Raw genomic sequence first — 21,908 nt, forward strand, 5'->3', positions numbered from 1 at the left:
ACCTCTAATGTCCTCGCCCAGGGGCGACAGTTCGTATACCGCCTTAGGTGTTTTTCCTCCGTTACAGCAGATGGTCTTTCGTTCTCTCTTGAAAAGGAGCGCTTGACAGATCTTACACCTGTATTCGCCCATCTCGCCTACCGAGTGCAGAGGAACGTTTGCTTCGCTGGTTTCGGAGATGTACCCGGGAAACGCGCTTAAAATTCGCTCTTTCATTTCCACGAAGACTGGCTTCTCGGTGATTTCTTTGCGGTTCTCGCGTGCATTTGTTATTTTCTCTAGTGCTCCGGCACGTACTTCTGCATCCTCGGACAGCCCGGGCAAGAGGAAGCTACCTTCAGGGTCTTTCTCACGCAATCTCATCAGCTTGGCCTCCTTATTGATTTCTGCGGTCCTCTGCTTCTTTCGTTGTTTTTCCGCTTTCTTCTCCTCTCGTTTCCTTTTTCTTGCTCTTTGTTCTTCCTCTTTTTCTGCCTTTTTCAGCTGTCTCTGTCTTTTCCGCTCTTCTACCTCTGCCCTCTTTTCTGCCTGCTTCTGCTCTCTCTGTCTTTTCCGTTCTTCTTTCTCTGCCTTCTTCCGCTCTAGCTCACTTTTCTCGACAACTTCCTTTTCTCTCGCCATCAGCCTCAACCCCTCTGTTAGCGGGCCGACACCAAAATCAGAAGAGGGAACGGAAGACGCAACCTCCAAAGGCTCCGCCATCTTTTTCTCCTCCTCTTCGTCTCCCGGAGGCTCCGCAGCTCTCTTTTCTTCTTCTTCGGGCACAGTCACGGGAACGCCCCCGGACCTTCGCCGGGCTGCCTTTATGGCGTATTTTCTTGCTCTATTAAACCGGCTTTTAGCGGCTAAAGACCTCTCTATGTAGTATTTCTGGTATTGTGTGTGATCACTCCCGCCTCCGTTGGTCCTGAAGTTTTTGTAGCCGGCAAAGTAATGTTTCATGAAGCCTTTTGCTCTTTCTTCGGAGATCACCTCGCCGGATGGCTCCAACGAATCGAGCAGGCCTTCGTCGTCGTAAACTAAATCTTTCCGCTCCTTCAGTAGCTCGTTTAAAGTCAACAGCTTTCTATGGAAGATCCCTATCGATTCTTTCACTTGAAAACACTTTAAGTCCTCGTAGAGGTGAGAAAACTCCTTCTTGTGTTCCTCTTTTAAAGCTTTCATCCGTTTGCTGTCGTTCTGCAGCTCCTCCTTCGGGATCTTCTTCTGCTTCGTTATCCATCCCCAGAAATGGCGTCCTCTCCGCTTTCTTAAGGTGTCTCCGGCCATCTCGCAGTAACACCTGAACCCCTACTAAGAAGGACACTGGGTTCGTTGGAACATTTAAGGGTGATTAGAGAAAAACATATACGAAAAACACCTATAGCGGGGGTGTCCCGCTTTTCGTAGTGTGCGCGACCGAAACGGGAAACGAATCAAAAACGGGTCAAGGTTTAAAAATTATATTATTGATAAACCACGCACCAGACCTATGGGAAATAGGATGATATTTCACTGAGACAATTTTTGGTAGTGCCAGTTATTTAGTTTTCTGTGGAAAAAAAAAACAAAAAAACTACGTCCCCGATACTCTCGTCAAAGACAAACACTTCACCCGACACATCATACCACACCTCGCCGTACAGATGTTTGTCACTTGCGCCTCTCATTCCTGTGGTTTACACGAGAAATCGTGTATAAACTTTTTTCAATCTCGAGAAGGAAGGGTAGGCAGGAGACAGAGGTGACTAATACACGCAGGAAGTGAATTCGACTCGCCTCTCGTCGGAAATATAAACAAACTCACTGACAAAAATGCGCCCCACATGCACCAAAAATATACACATACTTTTTCTTCGACTAAAATTAACTTGATTTCTAATTTTCTCTCATACTACATCTCATTTCAGTTTATCTATCACTTATTTTTTCCGTGATTGTACCTTTCTCTACAAACATATCTCTGGCCATTTTCCCCGCTTTTGGTTAATTTAAATGCAAGCCTTGAATTCTAAGTCTCCTGTCATATAGCTCCTGAGCCACGATACAAGCCCTGATAAATATCCATTAAAAGTACTCAATGGGAATAGTCCCCTCTCATGCAGTACTATCATTTCAATTTCCTGCAGACTTCTCTACCCATCCCACAAAACCGATTCCGCGCGAGCAACTGCGGTCTCATCTAGATCAAGGTCTAAATATACAGGTCAGACCGTTTACATTCTTCTGCGCAGCTTCTGACGTCATTTGGCTGAGTCCATTTTCTCTTTGTGATACACTGAAGAAAACTGTGAAACGCCAAGGAAGACAGGAACTATAATATTATATATATATATATATATATATATTATATATATATATATATATATATATTATATATCATATATATTATATATTCATATATATAGACAGGAACTATAATATTTTATATATATATTTTATATAATATTTGTCAGAATATAACTAATTGCGTGGAGCAGTGCGAGCGAAGGCAACGTCATTTTTGAACGACGGACCAGCTTCAACTGACAGCTATAGGACCCGCTAACCCCACTTTGAGCAGCCAGGTGACGTTCACGGGCCCGCTGCGCCAACTCCCTCGAAATTCGGTCGGAAGTGGTTAGACCTTATATTCTTAGATCTTGATCTAGATAGTCTATGATCCGTTGTCTGACGAGGAGGACCACAGAGTGTGAACGAAATATACAACCTTTCTTTTGTTAGACAGTTTTTCAACAGTATATGCAAGGATATATGTATAGATGTATGTATGTTTGCATGTATGCATGTATATGCATGTATGTATACACGCAAATATGTATGGATATGCATGCATTTATGGCTGCATGTATTTATGTACGTATGTATGGATATATGCATGTATTCATTCATATATGTATTTACCTAATTGTAGTATACAGGAAAAGAGCTGAGCTTTAGATGTTTTAGACTATGTATATACGTACGAGTATATGTACAAATACACCATCACGGGACAAAACATATGTTTGAATGTAGTCACGATCAAGTGTGTGATCCACAAGGTCAATAAGATTTTTTGTCGAGCACGTGATATGTATTCTTATGTAGTTTTTAGCTTACAGTTAGGTAATTTCCTTGAATAGATAAAGAATTCAAACAAACAAAAAATTGTATCATGAAAAGCTGTGTGTACGCAGATGGCTTTGAATATTTTGTTGCATTTTAGGTAGAAGACTGCTTGGGAAGAATACATGCATAAGTACGAGTGCACGTGGATATCCATGATGTGTGACTAGATGTGTGCAACGAGTGCGCATTATTACAAATGCACGTGCACGTATGAGTGAACACACACACACACACACACACACACACACACACACAGTAATGTGACGCTAAGTATTGATTATATTGCAAGGCTGTCAAAGTATTGATTGTCAAACTGAAGTATTGTCAAAATAGTGTCAAAGTATCTATTGGTTTTGCCTGGGTTATGGTTCTACATTATATGGGATAATGTTGTATGCAGTTATAGTTTGTACAGTAAAACTTTTATCGATCATTAATGGATAATGTTCATAATCACATTATTGTACGCTCGAGAATCCGTAAAGACATTACGTCATAGGTTGTCGTCACTTGTAGCTGATTATTTTTCTCAGTCAATCATTTATGCTCTTTAGAAATGTGCATACAAATTAAAAATAAACGCATAGGATTGAGAGGCATAACAAATACAATAAATTGCTTTATTTCAGTCAAGAGAAAAGTTAAGGGGTACAATACATTTTATATTCTGAAAGTTGCTCGAAAAAAACGGAAACATTGGCCTGCAAATTGTCGGAGGGAGAATGTCGAGCTCGTTATTTCTGTAACTGATATTGAGACAATGGACGGTGATGTGTGGTAAGTTTATTCCCATTTATTTATTCATTGATTTATCTGTCTACATTTATTTATTTTTTATTTATCTTTTGTATCCATTTATCTATTTATTTATCTTTTTTGTCTCTTTGTTGATTCATCTGTCGAAATAAATTAAGTAGTACATTGGAAGTGAAGCAACAAGACTTTAACTGCAATCCAGGATCCAAGAAGAGAGGTAAGCAATCTTATCGTCTATGAATGATTGCAGCAGGCAAAGAGATTGAATTGTTCCGATGGGAGTAAAGATTGATGAAGTGAACAGTGAATAATGAAAAGATCTGTTGGTTTTCATACATAGTTATAAGATGGAGAAATGTGCAATATTACTCCAGAAGTGCACAGCTAAGTGATATAGCAACAAAAAATAAACATTGATTTTGTGAATCAGAATTTATCAATGTGATGGCGGATATCAATAAAAAAAAAATGCTAAAAGCTTGCTACAACTCGGACGTTGGCGAGCTTCGAGACGCCATATTTGTTTTTGTTTGTTGTGGAAGGTAGACACTGGTCTTGTGCCCACTGCTTGGAGGCAGGCAAACGTTGTTCCTGTTTTTAAGAAGGGAGATAGATCGTCAATATGCAACTACAGACCAATCACTTTGACATCGGTTATAGGAAAAATGCTTGAATCAATAATAGTAAATAGACTCAGAGAACACATCGAAGGACATAATTTAATTCGTGATTCACAGCATGGTTTCTCCAAGGGTAAGTCATCTGTGACTAATCTATCCTTTTACACTAAAGTATATAAGGCGTCAGATAACAATGATAATTACGATGTTATTCACCTTGACTTTAGCAAAGCGTTCGACAAGGTGCCACGCCAGAGACTACTAAATAAAACTAAAGCTCATGGCATAGGAGGAAAAGTGTTAGAATGGATTAGAGCTTGGATTAGTAACAGAAAACAGCGGGTCACCATAAATGGAATAAAATCTAGGTGGGGCAATATTACTAGCGGGGTCCCCCAGGGCTCGGTTTTGGGTCCCTTGTTGTTCATTATGTACATAACCGACTTAAACGACGGGATAAATAATGATGTTAGTAAGTTTGCGGACGACACTAAAATAGGACGCCTAATTAGGTCAGGAGACGACGCAGAGATTCTGCAGGATGATCTTAATAAATTGTTAACATGGTCGGTGAAATGGCAAATGAACTTCAATATCTCTAAGTGTAGCGTGTTACGTAGGGCTACACAACCCCGAAAATAGATACAGCTTAGATAACACGTTTTTAGAAAAACCTGAGTGCATTAGGTCCAGAAATAAAGCTAACAAAACATTAAGTTTCATTGATAGGACGGTAACAAACAGAAGTGTAGAGGTAATTATTAAACTCTATCTAGTGATAGTTAGACCCATCCTTGACTATGCGGTACAGTTTTGGTCTCCGTCCTACTTAATGGACATAAATTCACTAGAATCAGTACAGAGAAGAATGACCAAAATGATACATGGACTCAGAAATTTGCCTTACGAAGAGAGGCTCAGACACTTTAAGTTACACTTTCTGGAAAGACACAGAGTGCGGGGTGATCTAATAGAAGTGTTCAAGTGGATCAAAGGTTATAACAAGGGTGATGTAAACAAGGTCATCATGATAAAACAACAGGGCAGGACTCGCAGTAATGGGTATCAACTGGACAAATTTAGATTTAAGAAGGAAATAGGCAAGAATTGGTTTACTAATAGGGTGGTCGATAAATGGAATAAACTTAGTAACCATGTAGTAAGCGCTGAAACTATCAGTTGTTTTAAAAAACAATTAGACAACTTTATGGATGGGGATGACAGGTGGTGATGGATACGGAGCTGCCTAATGTAGGCCTTGTGGTCTCTTGCAGTCTCCTTTATTCTTATGTTCTTAAGGATGCTAAATGCATACCCTATAGGAGGTTAGGTTAGGTTAGACTAGACAAATTTATTAGACTTCCATTAGTTCGTCTTCGACAACAAACAAAAACAAACATAGCGTCTCGAAGCTCGCAACTGAAAACATATATTATGTTGATATATTATCATTTACAAAATTAATGTTTAATTTTCTATTGATATATCGCTTAGCTGAGCACATCTGGAGATTTAACGGTATTTGTTCAACTGCGCAAAACCACACGATATAGGAAAATGGTATGTTATAACACATTTATAAAAGTTCACTATAAACCCATTCAACTCCGATGACAAGATGTCTTGTCATTTGGTAAAATGAAACAAAAAATCATAAAACACCAAAATGTTTGATCAACACCAGAAAAATATGACGTCAGTCCACACATCGCTGCGAGCGAAGCGAGGACTGACGTCATATTTTTCTGGTGTTTGATCAAACATTTTGGTGTTTTATGATTTTTTGTTTTATTTTACCAAATGACAAGACATCTTGTCATCGGAGTTGAATGGGTTAACCCACTGTCGGAGAAATAATAACGGAAATAAAGGGAAACTGTAAATTTCGACTACTGTCTGTAGTGCTCATTCTGCTGAAGAGGACTACAGACAGTAGTCGAAATTTACAGTTTCCCTTTATTTCCGTTATTATTTCTCCGACAGTGGGTTTATAGTGAACTACACGATATAGTATTAGAAAATTAAATATTATCTTTTTTAATTATATTACATGAACGTAATATGCGATTTTCTTGGCGGAAAAAAAAATACCTTGCTACAAGCAAATATACTAACGAACGAAGTCGCTAGCATAGGATCGGGACGCCATCTTGTCGTTTGTCAAGTGTTTGTTGTCTGCCCGGTCCAGTTGAGGCCTGGTGTACGCCCTCGGTACTTCCGCCAGTACCTCGCGAGGTATATATTCTTGAAGGAATGCTATGGAGCTGAAATCCATGCATTCCTTCAAGCTATATACCCCCGCAGTCAGAAAGAGTGATTGAACAGGCCGCCAACATCCATGACGACGACGACGACGACGATACGGATGACCTTAAATTACAGGTACTGATGTACTAAATACATGTTAAGTTAGGTTAGGTTGGTTAGAATAGACAAATTTATCATCCTTTCATTTTTTTGACATCAGCATCTATCAAAACAAACATGGGGTACTATTCATCCGACGCAACTTCATTACTTACGAAATCTGTTTTAGCAACTTTTTTGTTTTTCATTTCCGCCACGAAAATTACACATTACGTTAATATATTATAATTTACAAAATTAATAATTAATTTTCTATTGCTATATCGCGTATTTGTGCACAACTGAACATTTAACAAACGATCTTCTTGACAAGTACAGAAGCGCTTCAAACAAAAGACCAATTTGGTTAGGTTGGGTAAGGTTAGCCAAGGCTACAATTACCCCGGTATTTAGACCGCCCTATTCTAGAATTGGTAGGAAAATACGCTGGTAAGAAAATGGTGGTACTGCCTTGTTCCTTATGGTAGTCTACGCACTATAGTCATAATATATCATACAAATATTTTTAACCTAAACTATAACTTTCTTAAAAAAATTTCACGGTTTCCCTTACTGGGGTATTGAGTGCCCCTGCGGACCTCTAAATCGTCTCTATTTACCACGTATATACTTTTTTGTGTTATCTTCGCAATTTCATACATTTTATTTGTATACCTGTGCATTTCATTGCCAATAAATCCAATCCATGATAGCCGAAGATAACTGATCGCACGCGAGTCCGAGAGATTGGCGATGTCAACAAATACACGTGCATGTTTGCCGATGACGTCATGAATGTGAAATAACAACAATAACACTGATTGGTCCGACTCGAAAGCACATGTGGAAACTGAAGTACAAAAATCGCTGTCGAGGGCATCGGGAGTGATGAAGGTATGAGAGAGGAGAGGAGTGGATTCTCTGGTAAGTGATGGGACAGGAAAATGCTTGGTGGATTGAAGGGAAAGTCTTTGAGGGTAATGTGGGCGAAGGTGAAATTAGAATGGGAGATGTGGGATTTTTGCGACTGGAAACGGTCTTGGTAGTAAAAAGAGTGAAGAAGCAAGAGAGGCTTTTGGAACAATTTAAATGTGTGTATAGAGTTATGGGAGGAATCTAGATGTAGTGTTGGGGAATTTCAATGTCAAAGTTGGAGATTAGCCAGCTCACGGAGTAGTAGGGAGGTTTAAGGTGGCATGCAAGAATCTAAGTGGAAAGATTATATTTGAGATATGATAAGCAAGGAATTTGGTGACAGCAAAAACAGCGTTTATGAAAAGAGTCCAGCATATGTATATATAGGAAAGGGTGGTGGAGGGAATGGTGGTTGAGCATTAACATATTATATACTGATACCAACAGGGAGGACTGAAAGAGTTCTGGATGTTCGTGTTTTGGGGAAGAGAGGGATTGTCAGATATTTTTTTGGTAGAGGTGGAAATCAGAGGGAAAGTGGAGATGGAGGAAAAGGGAAGTAGGTTGAAAAGTACGCAGAGTAAGAGGAGAAGACACTAACGAGATCGGACCTTCTACTAAAGAAGAGAAAGAAAAATATTTATCATTCTGCGACGCACAACTGACTGATCGCGAAGGGCAAGGTCCCCTCTGCAAGAGCAAGTGAAAGTGGACCTAAAGGTCGCAAGGTCTTTTGTTCAACCAAAATGTATAAGTTAAGTATATGTCGTCAGAGTCTACGTCCTCCCGAAGCTTGTGACACTTCCTCCAAGGCGACAGAAGGGACATAAAGTTCAAACCCCAAAGGACACGCTCTCCGGAACCCCATTCCTGTATGGAATCCGATGGAGAACGTGTTGGTGTTGTCCACAAAGATGAAGACTGGGGAGCAGAGGTCGTCCAGCCTCCTGGACAGGGTGAGTGATACCAGCCGCCCCAGTCCCCTCCAACGGTACTCGGGCAAGGTGAAAGTGTTCCCCATAGAACCGTTTGGAAACTCCAAGGCCCACGAAACAGGGAGTGACTGTAGGACATTGTCCTTTAGTTGCGTTAGGTCGCTCTCTTCTGGGTTTGTTTTGAAGGCAGCGACCGAAGGAAACTTCGAGATCATTTCCCTGAACACTTCTTTCGTTTCGGTGTGTTTGTGGGCCCAGTGGTCATAAACCCACTCCGCATGTGCTGGAGTCAACCTGCCTAACGTGTAGCCCTCTACCAACCTGAAAGAAGCAAAAGAATGAAATAGGCAAGAATTGGTTTACTAATAGGATGGTCGATGAATGGAATAAACTTAGTAACCATGTAGTAAGCGCTGAAACTATCAGTTGTTTTAAAACGATTAGACCACTTTATGGATGGTGACAAGTGGTGATGGATACGGAGCTGCCTAGTGTAGGCCTTTTGGTCTCTTGCAGTCTCATTTATTCTTATGTTCTTATGTAAAATCAGTCAGATGCAAGTTTGGACATTCATCTAGATATTCTATAGGTTTCATTTTCCCAGAGATTTCGGATAAACTCATTATGTCACCTCGAGCAAATACACGAGAATTTTGTACCCATATTATCAGTTACATTAATGGATATGTCGAGCACATACGATGACACGTCACAGTTGCTTCTTGTACTTACCTTATTGTCACACTATACTTGACCATGTATACACCAAACGCGTCTTTCTTCCACAACGAACAATTTTCTCCTGAGTGCAAAACTTCAGGAAACTCCATCCACATTGTGCTCAAAGAGAGATAAAAGGAAGTTAGCCCCTGACGAGGCACAATTTCGAGTGATAATGCCGAGGTGGACTTGCCTGGTCTTCTTCAATGCTTCCCCGATGTCATCTCTAGAGAGGATGTAGGCGTATCCTTGGTAGACGCTTTGGTGCCGCGGGTCAGCCATCAACCTGCCGGAGCTCATCAATCTCCGAATCTACAAAGTGAATATTTTTTCAGTGCGTACAAAGATTACTCTATCTCAGTGCCTCCCAAAGTGTGGTATGCGAAGGCCTTACAGTTGGTACGTGAGCACTTTCGGGGTTATATGGGATTTTCTGTTGTTGGTTGCCAACAACTAAAAATACACAGCCAGTTCTCCACCTACATCTGTATTGTGAAAGTGTGTTATATCGTTTAGTGAAGTAATAGTTTATTTTCTTTTTTTTTTTTTTTTTTTTTTTTTTTTTTTTTTTTTTTTTTTTGTCTGATTATTGTGGTTCTTTTTTGTGGTTTGAATTTAATCTTTTCCCTTTCCATTCAAACGTATTATTGTACTTTACTGGAATCAGGCGACAGTACGGAACTCCCAAGTGATACTCAATCAGACAAAATGTTTGGGAACCGCTGCTCTATCTGGTGTCTGGAATCATTAGTATGTTGGAGAAGATAAAAACCCAACGATTACAATCGCGTGGAAATGGTAAGTAAAAAGGGATCTTAGGAGGTATTACAGTCTACATTAAGGTAGAAAACATCTAATAGTAAGACATAACCTAGAACTACAATCCTCACCACATCACATCGATTACAAGTCTACAGCTACAAACTAAATCCTCTTTACTACTCGAGTAAGGCCGGACATTGTCTGAAAAATGTAAAAACTTCTCACCCTTGTAAGGACGTACTGGTTACAGGCATAAAGGAAAACCGGTTTAGTCCAGTCTAAACCGGGCACTGACATCAACAGATCCGCAAACTCTTCGTCAGCTAAACCCTCTTCGTCAGGTTGATGTTGTTCCTCATAGTACACTGTAATGCTCTGCATTCCTTCCTGCAAAAGCCCGCACGACTCAGTGGACTGACATTGGAGGCGGTCAGAGCAACGAGTTTGGGAATTCAAAAGAAAGAGGATCGGCTCCCCGGGAGGCACTCACCCATGACGCCGTGTGTGTCAAGACCAAGAAGGTTCTGAACGAGGTCTCCTCACCGGCGAAGACTTTGATCCCCAGTTTCCGTAGGTCGTACTCAATCAGATTGCTAACAAATCCATGAGCCTGAAAAGGGTACATATTCTTCCTAAATTTATTAAAATAAATGCAAAGAATGTGAAGGTGAATGTAGTAGTTTCAGAGTGATTAGTTTCTTTTTAACGTAGCTGCAAAGGCATATCGGAAGGTGTTGACTGCGAACATTATGAAAAAAAGAGTAATAGGCAGAGAACAATTTGGGTTTAGGAAAGGTAGAGGACGCGTGGATATATATATCTTTTTCCTGTGATAAGTCAAGATGACCAAAAATGTTATAGCAAAAGTTAAGGATGCTTTTTGGGGCTTATGAATTGAAGGTATGATTGTGCCTACACCAAGTCTCTTCTGCCTACCCTTTCCAGCTTTCTTCCTTTTACTTTGACGATTCTTCTTATACCATGCTATTATATTTCATTTCTTATGCTATCAAATCACGTATCCTCCATTATTTCTACTTTGTTCCTTCACCACTTAATATTTTCATCATTATCATTATTGTTATTATTCTCTTCTATTATTATTATTACCATTGTTATTATCACCATTATATCATTATCAATATTATTAATCCTTATCTATTTTCAATATCATCATCATCTTATCGGCTGAAAGAAACCTGCACAGCGAAGCTATAGCGATAATCCCATACCACACTCCTGGTCATATGGCCATTTCCCGAAGGTTGAGTGTGGTTTGAATTTTCCGCCAAAATCATCGGAAATTTAAAATTCCCGGCTCTGTGCAGGCATGCGCATTGTCGACTCCACCTCCCCCTCCCTATCCCCTCCCTTCTTAGCCGGCTAGCTCGAGCCGGGCGTCGAGTCACTCACATCGCGGAAACGGGACAGAGTGGTCAACTTGCTGCCCACATGTGAGCAGTCGATCCCGTTTCCTGCTGGTTAATCGTCTGTTAGTTTTATCGCTTTCCGCTTGGCTGCTGGTTTGTCCCATTCTTCGACTACCCTTTTAGTGATCCAAATGTTACCTTCTTTTTTCTTGTGCTCCGGCTTGTGCCCGTTGCTGCGAGTCTGGTAGTGCGGAGGGGGGCTTCTGGTGTCGGCGGCCCCTTACCTAAGTTCTACGGTCCCACAGCTTGGATTGTCAGGACCTAGGCCTAGACTTTGATATTATACGAGCACAATCCGTTCCCGTCTTCGAGCCGTCCGTGGTAAGAACCCGGGCCTCTCGGAAGACGTGGGAACATGTCTTATGGTACGGAGGGTGGCGCCCCCCAAGGTCCTCAGGCCTCTCGGCAGCCCCATACCTCCGACCATCATCGGTCCTCTATTGCCTCACGGTTTGTATCAAGCCCTAGGCGTAGACTTTGACCATATACGATCGCAATCCGTCCCCGTCTTCAGGCCGTCCGTGGTAAGAACCCGGACCTCTCGGAAGACGTGGGAACATGGCTTATGGTACGGAGGGTGGTGGCCCCCAAGGTCCTCGGGCCTCTCGGCAGCCCCATACCTCCGACTATCATCGGTCCTCTATTGCCTCACGGTTTGTATCAGGACCTAGGCGTAGACTTTGACCATATACGATCGCAATCCGTCCCCGTCTTCAGGCCGTCCGTGGTAGAACCCGGGCCTCTCGGAAGACGTGGGAACGTGTCCTATGGTACGGAGGGGGGTGCTCCCGAGGATCATCAGGCCTCTTGGCAGCCCCATACCTCCGACCAGTAATGACCCTCTAACGCCTTATGGCTTGCTCTGTCAGGCCCTAGGCGTAGTCTGACATTTCCACTCGTAATCCGTTCCCCATACGTCTTCGAGTCGTCCGTGGTAAGAACCCGGGCTTCCCGGAAGACAAGGGGACGTGTCTTATGATACGGAGGGTGGCGCCCCGAGGATCATCAGGCCTCGGCAGCACCATACCTCCGACCTTCAATGGTCTAACGCCTCACGGCACCACCCTCCTTCCATGTTTAAGCAAAAACATAAAAAAATATATAAAAAAAAAAAAAAAAAAAAAAAAAAAAATAATAATAATAATAATAATAATAAATAAATAAATAAATAAATAAATAAATAAATAAATAAATAAATAAATAAATAAATAAATAAATAAATAAATAAATAAATAAATAAATAAATAAATACCATGTTACCACACAGCTCTTCTCTTGAGCCACAGCCAACCTCTTGTCAACTTCACCTGGCTTGAGTTTAAAAATGACTTACCTGATGTTCCACCCCCAAGTAAAACAAAAAAGAACTTTAGGCTTAGGGAGTCTAGTGTTAGAATTAGTATAAATCGGTTTAAAGATAAACTACAAACATTTAGCGTAATGAGAAGAGGAAAATTATTTAAATAGTACAGTTTAAGTTGACGCAAAGTGCTAGGTATTGTATAGATAAAATGCCTTGACCATAAAAAAAAAAAACTCAGGTCGAAATGGACATGACTTTTCCTATTTAACTTAAGCTAATCTACAGTCATGATGGTCGAGAATTTTACCATGTTAAAGTTAATTTCGACGCTCACTGTGACTCAGGTCGAAATGGACATGACTTTTCCTATTCAACTTGAGCTAATCTACAGTCATGATGGTCGAGAATTTTACCATGTTAAAATCAATTTCGACGCTCACTGTGACTCAGGTCGAAATGGACATGACTTTTCCTATTTAACTTGAGCTAATCTACAGTCATGATGGTCGAGAATTTTACCATGTTAAAATCAATTTCGACGCTCACTGTGACTCAGGTCGAAATGGGTATGACTTTTCCTATTCAACTTAAACTAATCTACAGTCATGATGGTCGAGAATTTTACCATGTTAAAATTAATTTCGACGCTCACTGTGACTCAGGTCGAAAGGGACATGACTTTTCCTATTCAACATAAGCTAACCTATAGTCATGATGGTTAAGAACTTTACCATATCAAAACTAATTTCAACACCCACTGTGACTCAGATCGACATAAACATGACTTTTCCTATTCAACTTAAGCTATTCTACAGTCATGATGGTCGAGAATTTTACCATGTGTATTTAATTTCAAAACTCTGTGACTCTGGACGAAGTGAACATGACTTTCCTATTCAACTTGAGCTAATCTACAGTCATGATCGTCGAGAATTTTACCATGTTAAAATTAATTTCGACGCTCACTGTGACTTAGGTCGAAATGAACATGACTTTCCTATTCAAATTAAATTAATCTACAGTCATGATGGTCCAGAATTTTACCATGTCAAAATTTATTTCAACGCTCACTGTGACTCAGTGATGTCACGGTATGATAAGATGACGTCATTATGTGATAAATTGACGTCACCATGTAGTCCTATGACGTCAATTTGTGTCTGTGACGTCACGAGACGATCCTATGGCGCCATGATTAAATCCGGTGACGTCACAGTATAATCACATGATGTCACTAGGTATTAAACATATAGAAGTCCGCTTGTGGGTGAAGAGACGTCATAAACTGCCATAACACACTATTGGATGAGAACGCTCGCCACGGGCTTCGAGGACTTCCCGCGGGAAGACTTGGGGTGAGTTGGATACATACCGAGGGTTCAGGCCCGTCTTAGTGGGAGACGCTCAGGGAACGTCTTCACCCAGGACGAAGCCTCTTGACTAACGCCCACGGACGAGGTCGCTCGGAAACGAATTCGGCCTCGCATACTCCCTTTCGGTCTCTCGCTTACCCCGAGGATCTTCACGAAACTAGTGAGAGTGGTAGGCGTACGCTGGACGGAAGCAAGCGTCTCCACACTCAGGTTCCTAGACGGCTAGTTGATGCATTTGCCCACCTGGGAGGGGGAATCGGCAGACATCTCAGTGGCTCTTTGAGTGTTGGCGGCGGTGGAGTTTGGGGTGGACTGTGTCGGGTCTGCCCTTGCTCACATTCAGGGGCTTCATTGGCTGGGGATTGATTTGGCCACATTCAGCGCTCCTCGGGTGCTCCCCTGCGCCAAGAAAGCGTGTGTGTCTCACGCGTTCTCCCTCCTTCAGTGGCGGGGGGGGGGGGGCGCCACCTCAACTTCGCGACTTCGGCCCTTCCACTGAGCCGCTTGGGGCGCCGACGGCTGGTACGGGAGGTCGACAGGAACCTACTACTTCTCCCGCGTGACCTGCCCGGGCCGATACCCTTAGCACTCCACAGCTTGTTGCGTCCCGGGCTTCGGTCGGGGCCCCTACGCCGGTCGCTCTATCCAGGTTTCAAGAGACCTACGTAGTGTAGCAACTACGCCCACAAGTGTTCGAGTCGCTCTCCCTCCGCTACGGCACCCCAGAGGTGGACCTGTTTGCCTCCCCAAACACGACCCAGCTCCCCCTCTACCTCACCTGCATCCAAAGGACACGCACAGGAGGCCCAGACGCCTTCACGGAGGACTGGAACAGCTGGAGGTACGTATTCATTTTCCTCCTCCAGCGACACTAGTCCTCCTGAAGGTGATGCAGACCCTCGGGTCCTTCAAGGGTCAGGTCCTCCTGATAGCTCCCTACTGGCCAACCCAGCCGTGGTTCGGGGAGCTAATGCGATGGGGCCCTTCTCCCCTTCTACTGGGGTCAGCCTGCCTAGCCAACAGCCTTACCGCGCCTCTCCAAGCGTCACTCCAACTTGATGCTTGGAGTTTCTACGGGGAGCTCTCAGCCAACTCTTCTCTACAGAGGCAGCAGACAAGATGCTCAGAGCTCACCTTCCGTCCTCAGTGCGGCAGTGTGGGTCCTGCTGACGGAGATTCCGGAACTGCCTTCGGAGACGCGCGATGGTGACCATCTCCGCCAGCATGGTTCCGGACTTCCTGACTTGGCTGGTTACCTCCACCAACAGGGCACCGGCGACTATCTTGCCTCACTATACAGCCCTCACTGATCCGCTACGCTTTGGCATGAACATCCGAGTGCCACAGAGAGCGCAAACTCTCCTAATGAAGGGGATCAGCGCCTCGAGAGAGCCGAGACATCAACCAGTCCTGGCCTGGTCCTTGCATTGTGTTCTGCAGTACCTGGCGTTCGAAAGGGCCATTATGGAGGAAGAACACTTCCCTCAACGTGTCGTCTTTCTGCTCGCCTTGACTACTGACTACAGGGCTTCACAGCTGGAGGCAACCACCCGCCACCCGTCCGTCTCCAAACTGGAGGAGGACAGCTCGGCCCTAACCCTCTCTCCATCACCAACATTCCTGGCCAGGAACGGCCGAGCGGACGACATGATTGGCCCTCTCAGAATACAATCCTTCCGGGAGGGAGGACGCCCACATCCACTGCGCCCGGTCCGTGCGTTCCAAGACTACGTGAACCACACGGAAGAGATTTCTGAGGATCATCTCTTCTACAACTCGAAATTTAGGATTCCTCTAACCCCGAGGTCCCGGGCGCACCTGCCTTTCCGCTTTTGGGAGAGAGCCGACCCGGGCCATGCCCCACACGCCCACAGCATCAGGGACTTTGTGGCATCGCTGGCGTTTCTCCGCACCCACTCTGTGGAGCGGGTGCGGGACCTAGGGGCTGGACATCGACGACTCCCTTGGGGACACGGTGTCTCTACCACTCGGTCGCCCCTGTCCCATGTGTCGTCATGGAAACGGCTCCACCCCTCTCATCTAAAAAAAAAAGGTAGTGGAGGGGGCAAAGGGCGACCGAGGAGTGGGGAGGGGCCAGGAACCGCTGAACAGGATACAAATTTCGTATAATTTACGCATTGTGTGAACAGTGCAATGTTGTGCATGTCACATTCTTCAGCGTGGGTACTTGACGTTTCTTTCTCCCCTCTACTGAGTGATAAAATTAATAAGTCTCCCATAGGAAAGACACACGTAATAACGGTTTGAATCAGGCTTCACCTCTCCTCCCACCTGTCCTCGTCTCATGCATAGCTTCGCTGTGCAGGTTTCTTTCAGCCGATAATATTTCTTTGTCGCGGCTCGTGCCGCTTAAATTGTTCTTATCGGCTTAAGAAACCTGCACAGATTTAGGGTCCCTCCCTCCTCCCACAGGCGAAGCCTTCATTTCTCATTGAAGTGACATGACGGCTCAAGCGAAGCGGCTAAGAAGGGAGGGGATAGGGAGGGGGAGGTGGAGTCGACAATGCGCATGCCTGCACAAAGCCGGGAATTTTAAATTTCCGATGATTTTGGCGGAAAATTCAAACCACACTCAACCTTCGGGAAATGGCCATATGACCAGGAGTGTGGTATGGGATTATCGCTATAGCTTCGCTGTGCAGGTTTCTTAAGCCGATAAGAAGAATTTAAGCGGCACGAGCCGCGACAAAGAAATAATTTTTACTGTTATTATTAATGTTATCATTGTTACCACTACTCTTATTGCTAGCATTATCATTATTATTACATTTACATTTACATTTATCATTTGTTACAATGAGTATGTAATGTTCACACTTGTCGCCAACTATGGTAACAAGGAGAGGTAGTAAGGTCCACCTCATGTATAAAATGCCCACAGCTCATTTGTACACCATTCCTTTGAAAAAGCATACCTGCGAAACTAGTCAGGAATAAACTCAGACTAAGATTCCTGTGTTTCCTACTCCACTTACGTCAACCTGTCAGAATGTCTCAAGACACACACACACACACACACACACACACACACACACACACACACACACACACACACATATATATATATATATATATATATATATATATATATATATATATATGTATGTATGTATATGTATATACATATGTATATATAAGGAAGAACTAAAAGATCTTTGTTACAAAAGTTATTCCTTTCCCAATTGATGTCAAGGTAAAGGAATAACTTTCGTAACAAAGATCTTTTAGTTCTTCCTTTCCACGAGAACTTGATAAGTCTTCCTAAGATTCTTAGTTTGACATCAATGTGGTATTTAAGAATACAAACTCTATTACAAACATTCTTATTAAAAATTCCCCAGGTGATGGGGTAGGCTGTGTTTACTGTATAGCATTCCTTGTCATAAATGTGATAAATACTATATTGGTCAAGCAGGAAAAGAGTCAGATACTAGAATTAATCAACACAGGTATAGTGTGAGATCAGGTCAATTGTCCAATGTGATTTTTGTACACGTAAGAGACCAAAACCATCCCATTGATTGGAATAATTCCAAAGAAATTGTTGGATAGAAAAATTATTGAATCCAGTTTCATTAAATATTCTTTTGATAACATTATGAACGTAGGTTTAGACTTATATAAACTTGATAACTTCATTGTCAATAAAATTGTTGATTATGAAGCAACTCATGGTGTGTCCCCGCCCTGATTCGCTTTGGTTAAAAATTGTCTTGTGTGACCTCACATGTTCCCGTCTTGTCTACTCCTTTTCTGTATTTACGTTCCTACCCATTGTCATTCTGTATTCCTTGAAAATGTCTGAATAGACAAAAATGCTCGGATCATAGTGTCTTATTTCCCAAGTGGTTTTCTGCGAAATCTTACATTCACGCGTTTTAGTGATTTGTGTTACATATAATATTATATATATATATATATATGTATGTATATATATATATATATATATATATATATATATTAGTGTATTTTGGGAGCAGGTTCTCTTTTAAACATGTTTGATTGAATACGACAACATTCTGGAAGTTGTTAATTTTCTTTCTTGTGTTTTCTATATTTCTAATTATATTCTTCCCTTGGATAGGGTGGGCATAAACCAATTTCTTATAATTCTCCATTTTATTACACGACGTTTCGTCTCTAAAAAGACATCTTCTGGTATTTCTGTTTTAAAGATACAATAAATATTTATGATACTACAAGTTTGAATTACATTAATGGTTGGACGTATACAAGATTATATTTAGAAATCAAACCTTAGAATTACAGTTAAGTTTAACATATTAAAATTACATTTTAAATATAACAAAAATAATGGTTAGACATATACAAGATTATATTTAGAAATCAAACCTTAGAATTACAGTTAAGTTTAACATATTAAAATTACATTTTAAATATAACAAAAATAATAACTACTACATGCCTTATAGGTGAAATGTTTAAATGGCTGGTGGCTACATCTTGACCCTGAGTGACCTTCGCTTAGGAAGGTGTGAGGTGATTAGCAGATTACCCGTGGCCTCTGGCCTTTTAAACGAACCCGTGACCTGATGAGGAGAGGGGTTGTGTGGAGGGGGAGGAGGAGGAGGTGGAGGAGGGAGAGGAGAGGGTGAAGGGGGGTGGGGTTGGGTTGTGCTGAGGGGGAGGGGGAGGAAGAGGCGAAGGAGTGCAAACCAACCAATGTTTGTTCATATATACACTATTATTCCTCACACCCTGATGGCGTAAAGAGGTCTGTTTTTTCTTCGATGTTCCTCAGCGCCCTACGCATTTCCAGCCCAGAGTACATCGATGATGAAATAAGATGTATTTACGACATTGGTACTAAGCTACAATACTCCACACATGTTTTTGACATAGCTTACAATCGTGCTAAAAGGACATTTTATAACCTTAGGTCAACTCAAACTTTCAATATGAATAACTTGCTAATTCTACCGTACCAAGAGAACCTGCAAAATATTACAAATATATTACGTAAATTTAACATTAATGTAGTTTTCAACAATAAGAACACTGTAAGACAATTGCTCATAAATAATTCTGTCAATAGTGATAAAGGGTGTGTGTACAAAATACCCTGTAAATCATGGAATCAGTTTTATGTTGATCAGACTGCTAAAACACTCAAAACACGAATCAATCAACACAAGAAATACGTTAGAGAGGGAAACCAATCTAGCGGTATATTCAACCACATGAACCATTTTAACCACCCAGTTGACTGGGATAACGCTAAAGTCATCGCATACAACAACAACATAACAGAAAGAAATTTAATTGAATGCAGTTTGATCAAATCTAGTAAGGGAATAAATGTTAATCTTCATCAAGGTTTGTACAAATTAGATAGTTATATTTCTCATGAAATTTCAAAATTATTTAAATTATAATATAAATTATGAGCAGTTGTCCCATACTTGTTGGTTACCAGGACGGTTCAAACGTCCGTCACGTGTACTTCTTCCTCTACCTCTCCGAATGTCCTCTTTACTATGTCATATATTCTGTACCTTGTTTCTTCATTTTATAATTCCTTCTTTATATCTGCACTGAAGATGTAATTATACGAAAGCGCTCTGCTTCGTTAGTTTACTTTTCCTAGTGGTTACTGACGCATTTGTGAACACACGCTCCTAGTGTTTTTATTGCACACACACACACACACACACACACACACACACACATATATATATATATATATATATATATATATGATATGTATGTTATATGTATATATATATATATATACTGTATATATATGATATGTATGTTATATGTATGTATGTATGTATATATATATATATATATATATATATATATATATATATATATATATAGATATATATATATATATATATATATATATATATGAATTAATCAAACCGCCACCTTTTCCCTATGTGTACCGTCATCAATACTCACATTTATGGAATTGGGCATCTGGGACTCCAGAATGTCTCTAAGCTTGGGTAGAGACTCCCGGCCTAGCTCCCTGACGAAGACCATGGTTTCTGCTGGAGCGAGAGGAGCAGAAGGCATCAGAGAGTTAATCTAATTTGATGTTGTTCGCTACACTGTGTTGCAGGCATCCCTTCCCTCCCCTCACCCCCTCCACACACACACACGCTTTCACCTTGGTGGAGGAACTTAAGGGGAGATTCAGGGTCAGTGGGTGAGTCGTTTGTTGCAATACAATAGAAGACAATGTAAAGGTCAATTCATATAGGGAACGTTGGTCTGCTTTTGTTTGCGCCTGTGCGTTGTCTCAACCGGGAGCCAGGCGAACCTGACAGGCTTCAAACTTGCTTACCGTAAGAAGACCGCTGCCCCAGTTAAGAAAATCAATGATGACACAAACCGCTGATGACAAATTATGTGCGTTGCTATGGTAATGCCAGGCTTGTCAATATATTTGTTCTCTATCAAGAATATTGTTGAAACGATGACACCACTACGCCCAGTGACTGATATGAATGACGTAACATATATGTGTTCATGTGACTAGTGCATATTGTAACTCAGAACACGTGCTTACTCTGAGGACAGTTTTTGTATTCTGGTTACGTGGCCTGGCACAGTACTGGTCGGGTGGCTGTCGCTCAAGGGAATCTACAAAACACTCACGAAAGGCGAAAGTGCACAGGGTCAATACCGATTGCTTTGGTGCCGTACTGGGGTCAGCTTTACTGCAAGAGAATGTCCAGCACAGCTGGCTTTTCCTGAAGGTGGAGCAGCAAGATGCTCACTACCTGCACTCAGGTAGCTGGTGTTCAACTGAAGCATGGAATTGCGTGATACCTCCATTGCGTGATACCATGTTAACGACAAGAACGTGACAATGCATGCCGTTCAAGATGATTTCATCTGCGAGCTGATTAGTCATTCACCTCTTTTTTTTTTTTTTACTGACTACATTATCGCCCTCTTGCGAAATGGGATATGATGTTAGTGACCATAATGATAATGACGATGATTGCGATGGAGATGATGATGTGATGGTGGTAGCAGTGATGAAAACGTTTATGATGGTGATGGTAAACGGGATGTTGATAATCTAGGATGGTGACAATGAGGAGAGAAGGCGAGAAAGAAGGTCCGACACATCACACCTGACCTACATCACACTTGACCTGACAAATCACACACAGACCTCACCCCTTTTCCATACTTTGGATTTTAATTTGTGCACTAGGTTTCAATGGACTAGTTGTGGAGTTGTGGGGGCATTAGGTCTTTCGTAGTTTATATTAATTTCTATGTTCTCCTTTCCAGTTCTTACTATTTTTTTTAACCAAGTGGTAGTGTTTCTAGGCCTTTCCTCTTGGGGACATTTTGTTCCACTTGTTATTTTGTTAGTTTATTTACCGTAATGCAATAATTATTGCGTCATTATTTTGTATGTATTTTTCTCAAATATATTTTTATTGTTTTTGTATGTTTGTAAGTGCAAACTGCACCAGTGAATTATAATGTACAATATTTTATTGTCTAGCACACGCAACTTTGTATGTGCGTATTTAACTGCGATCGGTATACGGGCCCAAGGTCTAAATATACAGGTCAGACCGTTTACATTCTTCTGCGCAGCTTCTGACGTGATTTGGCCGAGTCCATTTTCTCTTTGTGATACA

The 21,908-nt window shown here is 41.7% G+C and overlaps 1 protein-coding gene across 1 annotated transcript; it reads right to left on the reverse strand.

The window, feature by feature from the left end:
• Window positions 1-8,496: 8,496 nt before the first annotated feature.
• LOC143036276 (uncharacterized) lies at window positions 8,497-20,290 on the reverse strand. The gene is made up of 5 exons (XM_076203527.1): window positions 20,200-20,290; window positions 10,635-10,754; window positions 10,370-10,531; window positions 9,576-9,694; window positions 8,497-8,983 (listed from the first exon to the last, which is right to left on the reverse strand). The coding sequence occupies exons 1-5, from the start codon at window positions 20,281-20,283 to the stop codon at window positions 8,497-8,499; spliced, it is 972 nt and encodes a 323-aa protein (XP_076059642.1). The 5' UTR covers window positions 20,284-20,290.
• Window positions 20,291-21,908: the final 1,618 nt, after the last annotated feature.

This window comes from Oratosquilla oratoria, chromosome 2 (assembly GCF_046742065.1).
Source record: "Oratosquilla oratoria isolate Oo_2021 chromosome 2, ASM4674206v1, whole genome shotgun sequence".
Taxonomy (NCBI): Eukaryota; Metazoa; Arthropoda; class Malacostraca; order Stomatopoda; family Squillidae; genus Oratosquilla; species Oratosquilla oratoria.

Coding starts and splice junctions, on each gene's coding strand:
- LOC143036276 (XM_076203527.1), bottom strand. CDS start 20,283: ATGGTCTTCGTCAGGGAGCTAGGCCGGGAGTCTCTACCCAAGCTTAGA. Junction 10,755..20,199: donor AGATGCCCAATTCCATAAAT/GTGAGTATTGAT, acceptor TACCCTTTTCAG/GCTCATGGATTTGTTAGCAA. Junction 9,695..10,369: donor ACCAGTACGTCCTTACAAGG/GTGAGAAGTTTT, acceptor TTCACTTTGTAG/ATTCGGAGATTGATGAGCTC.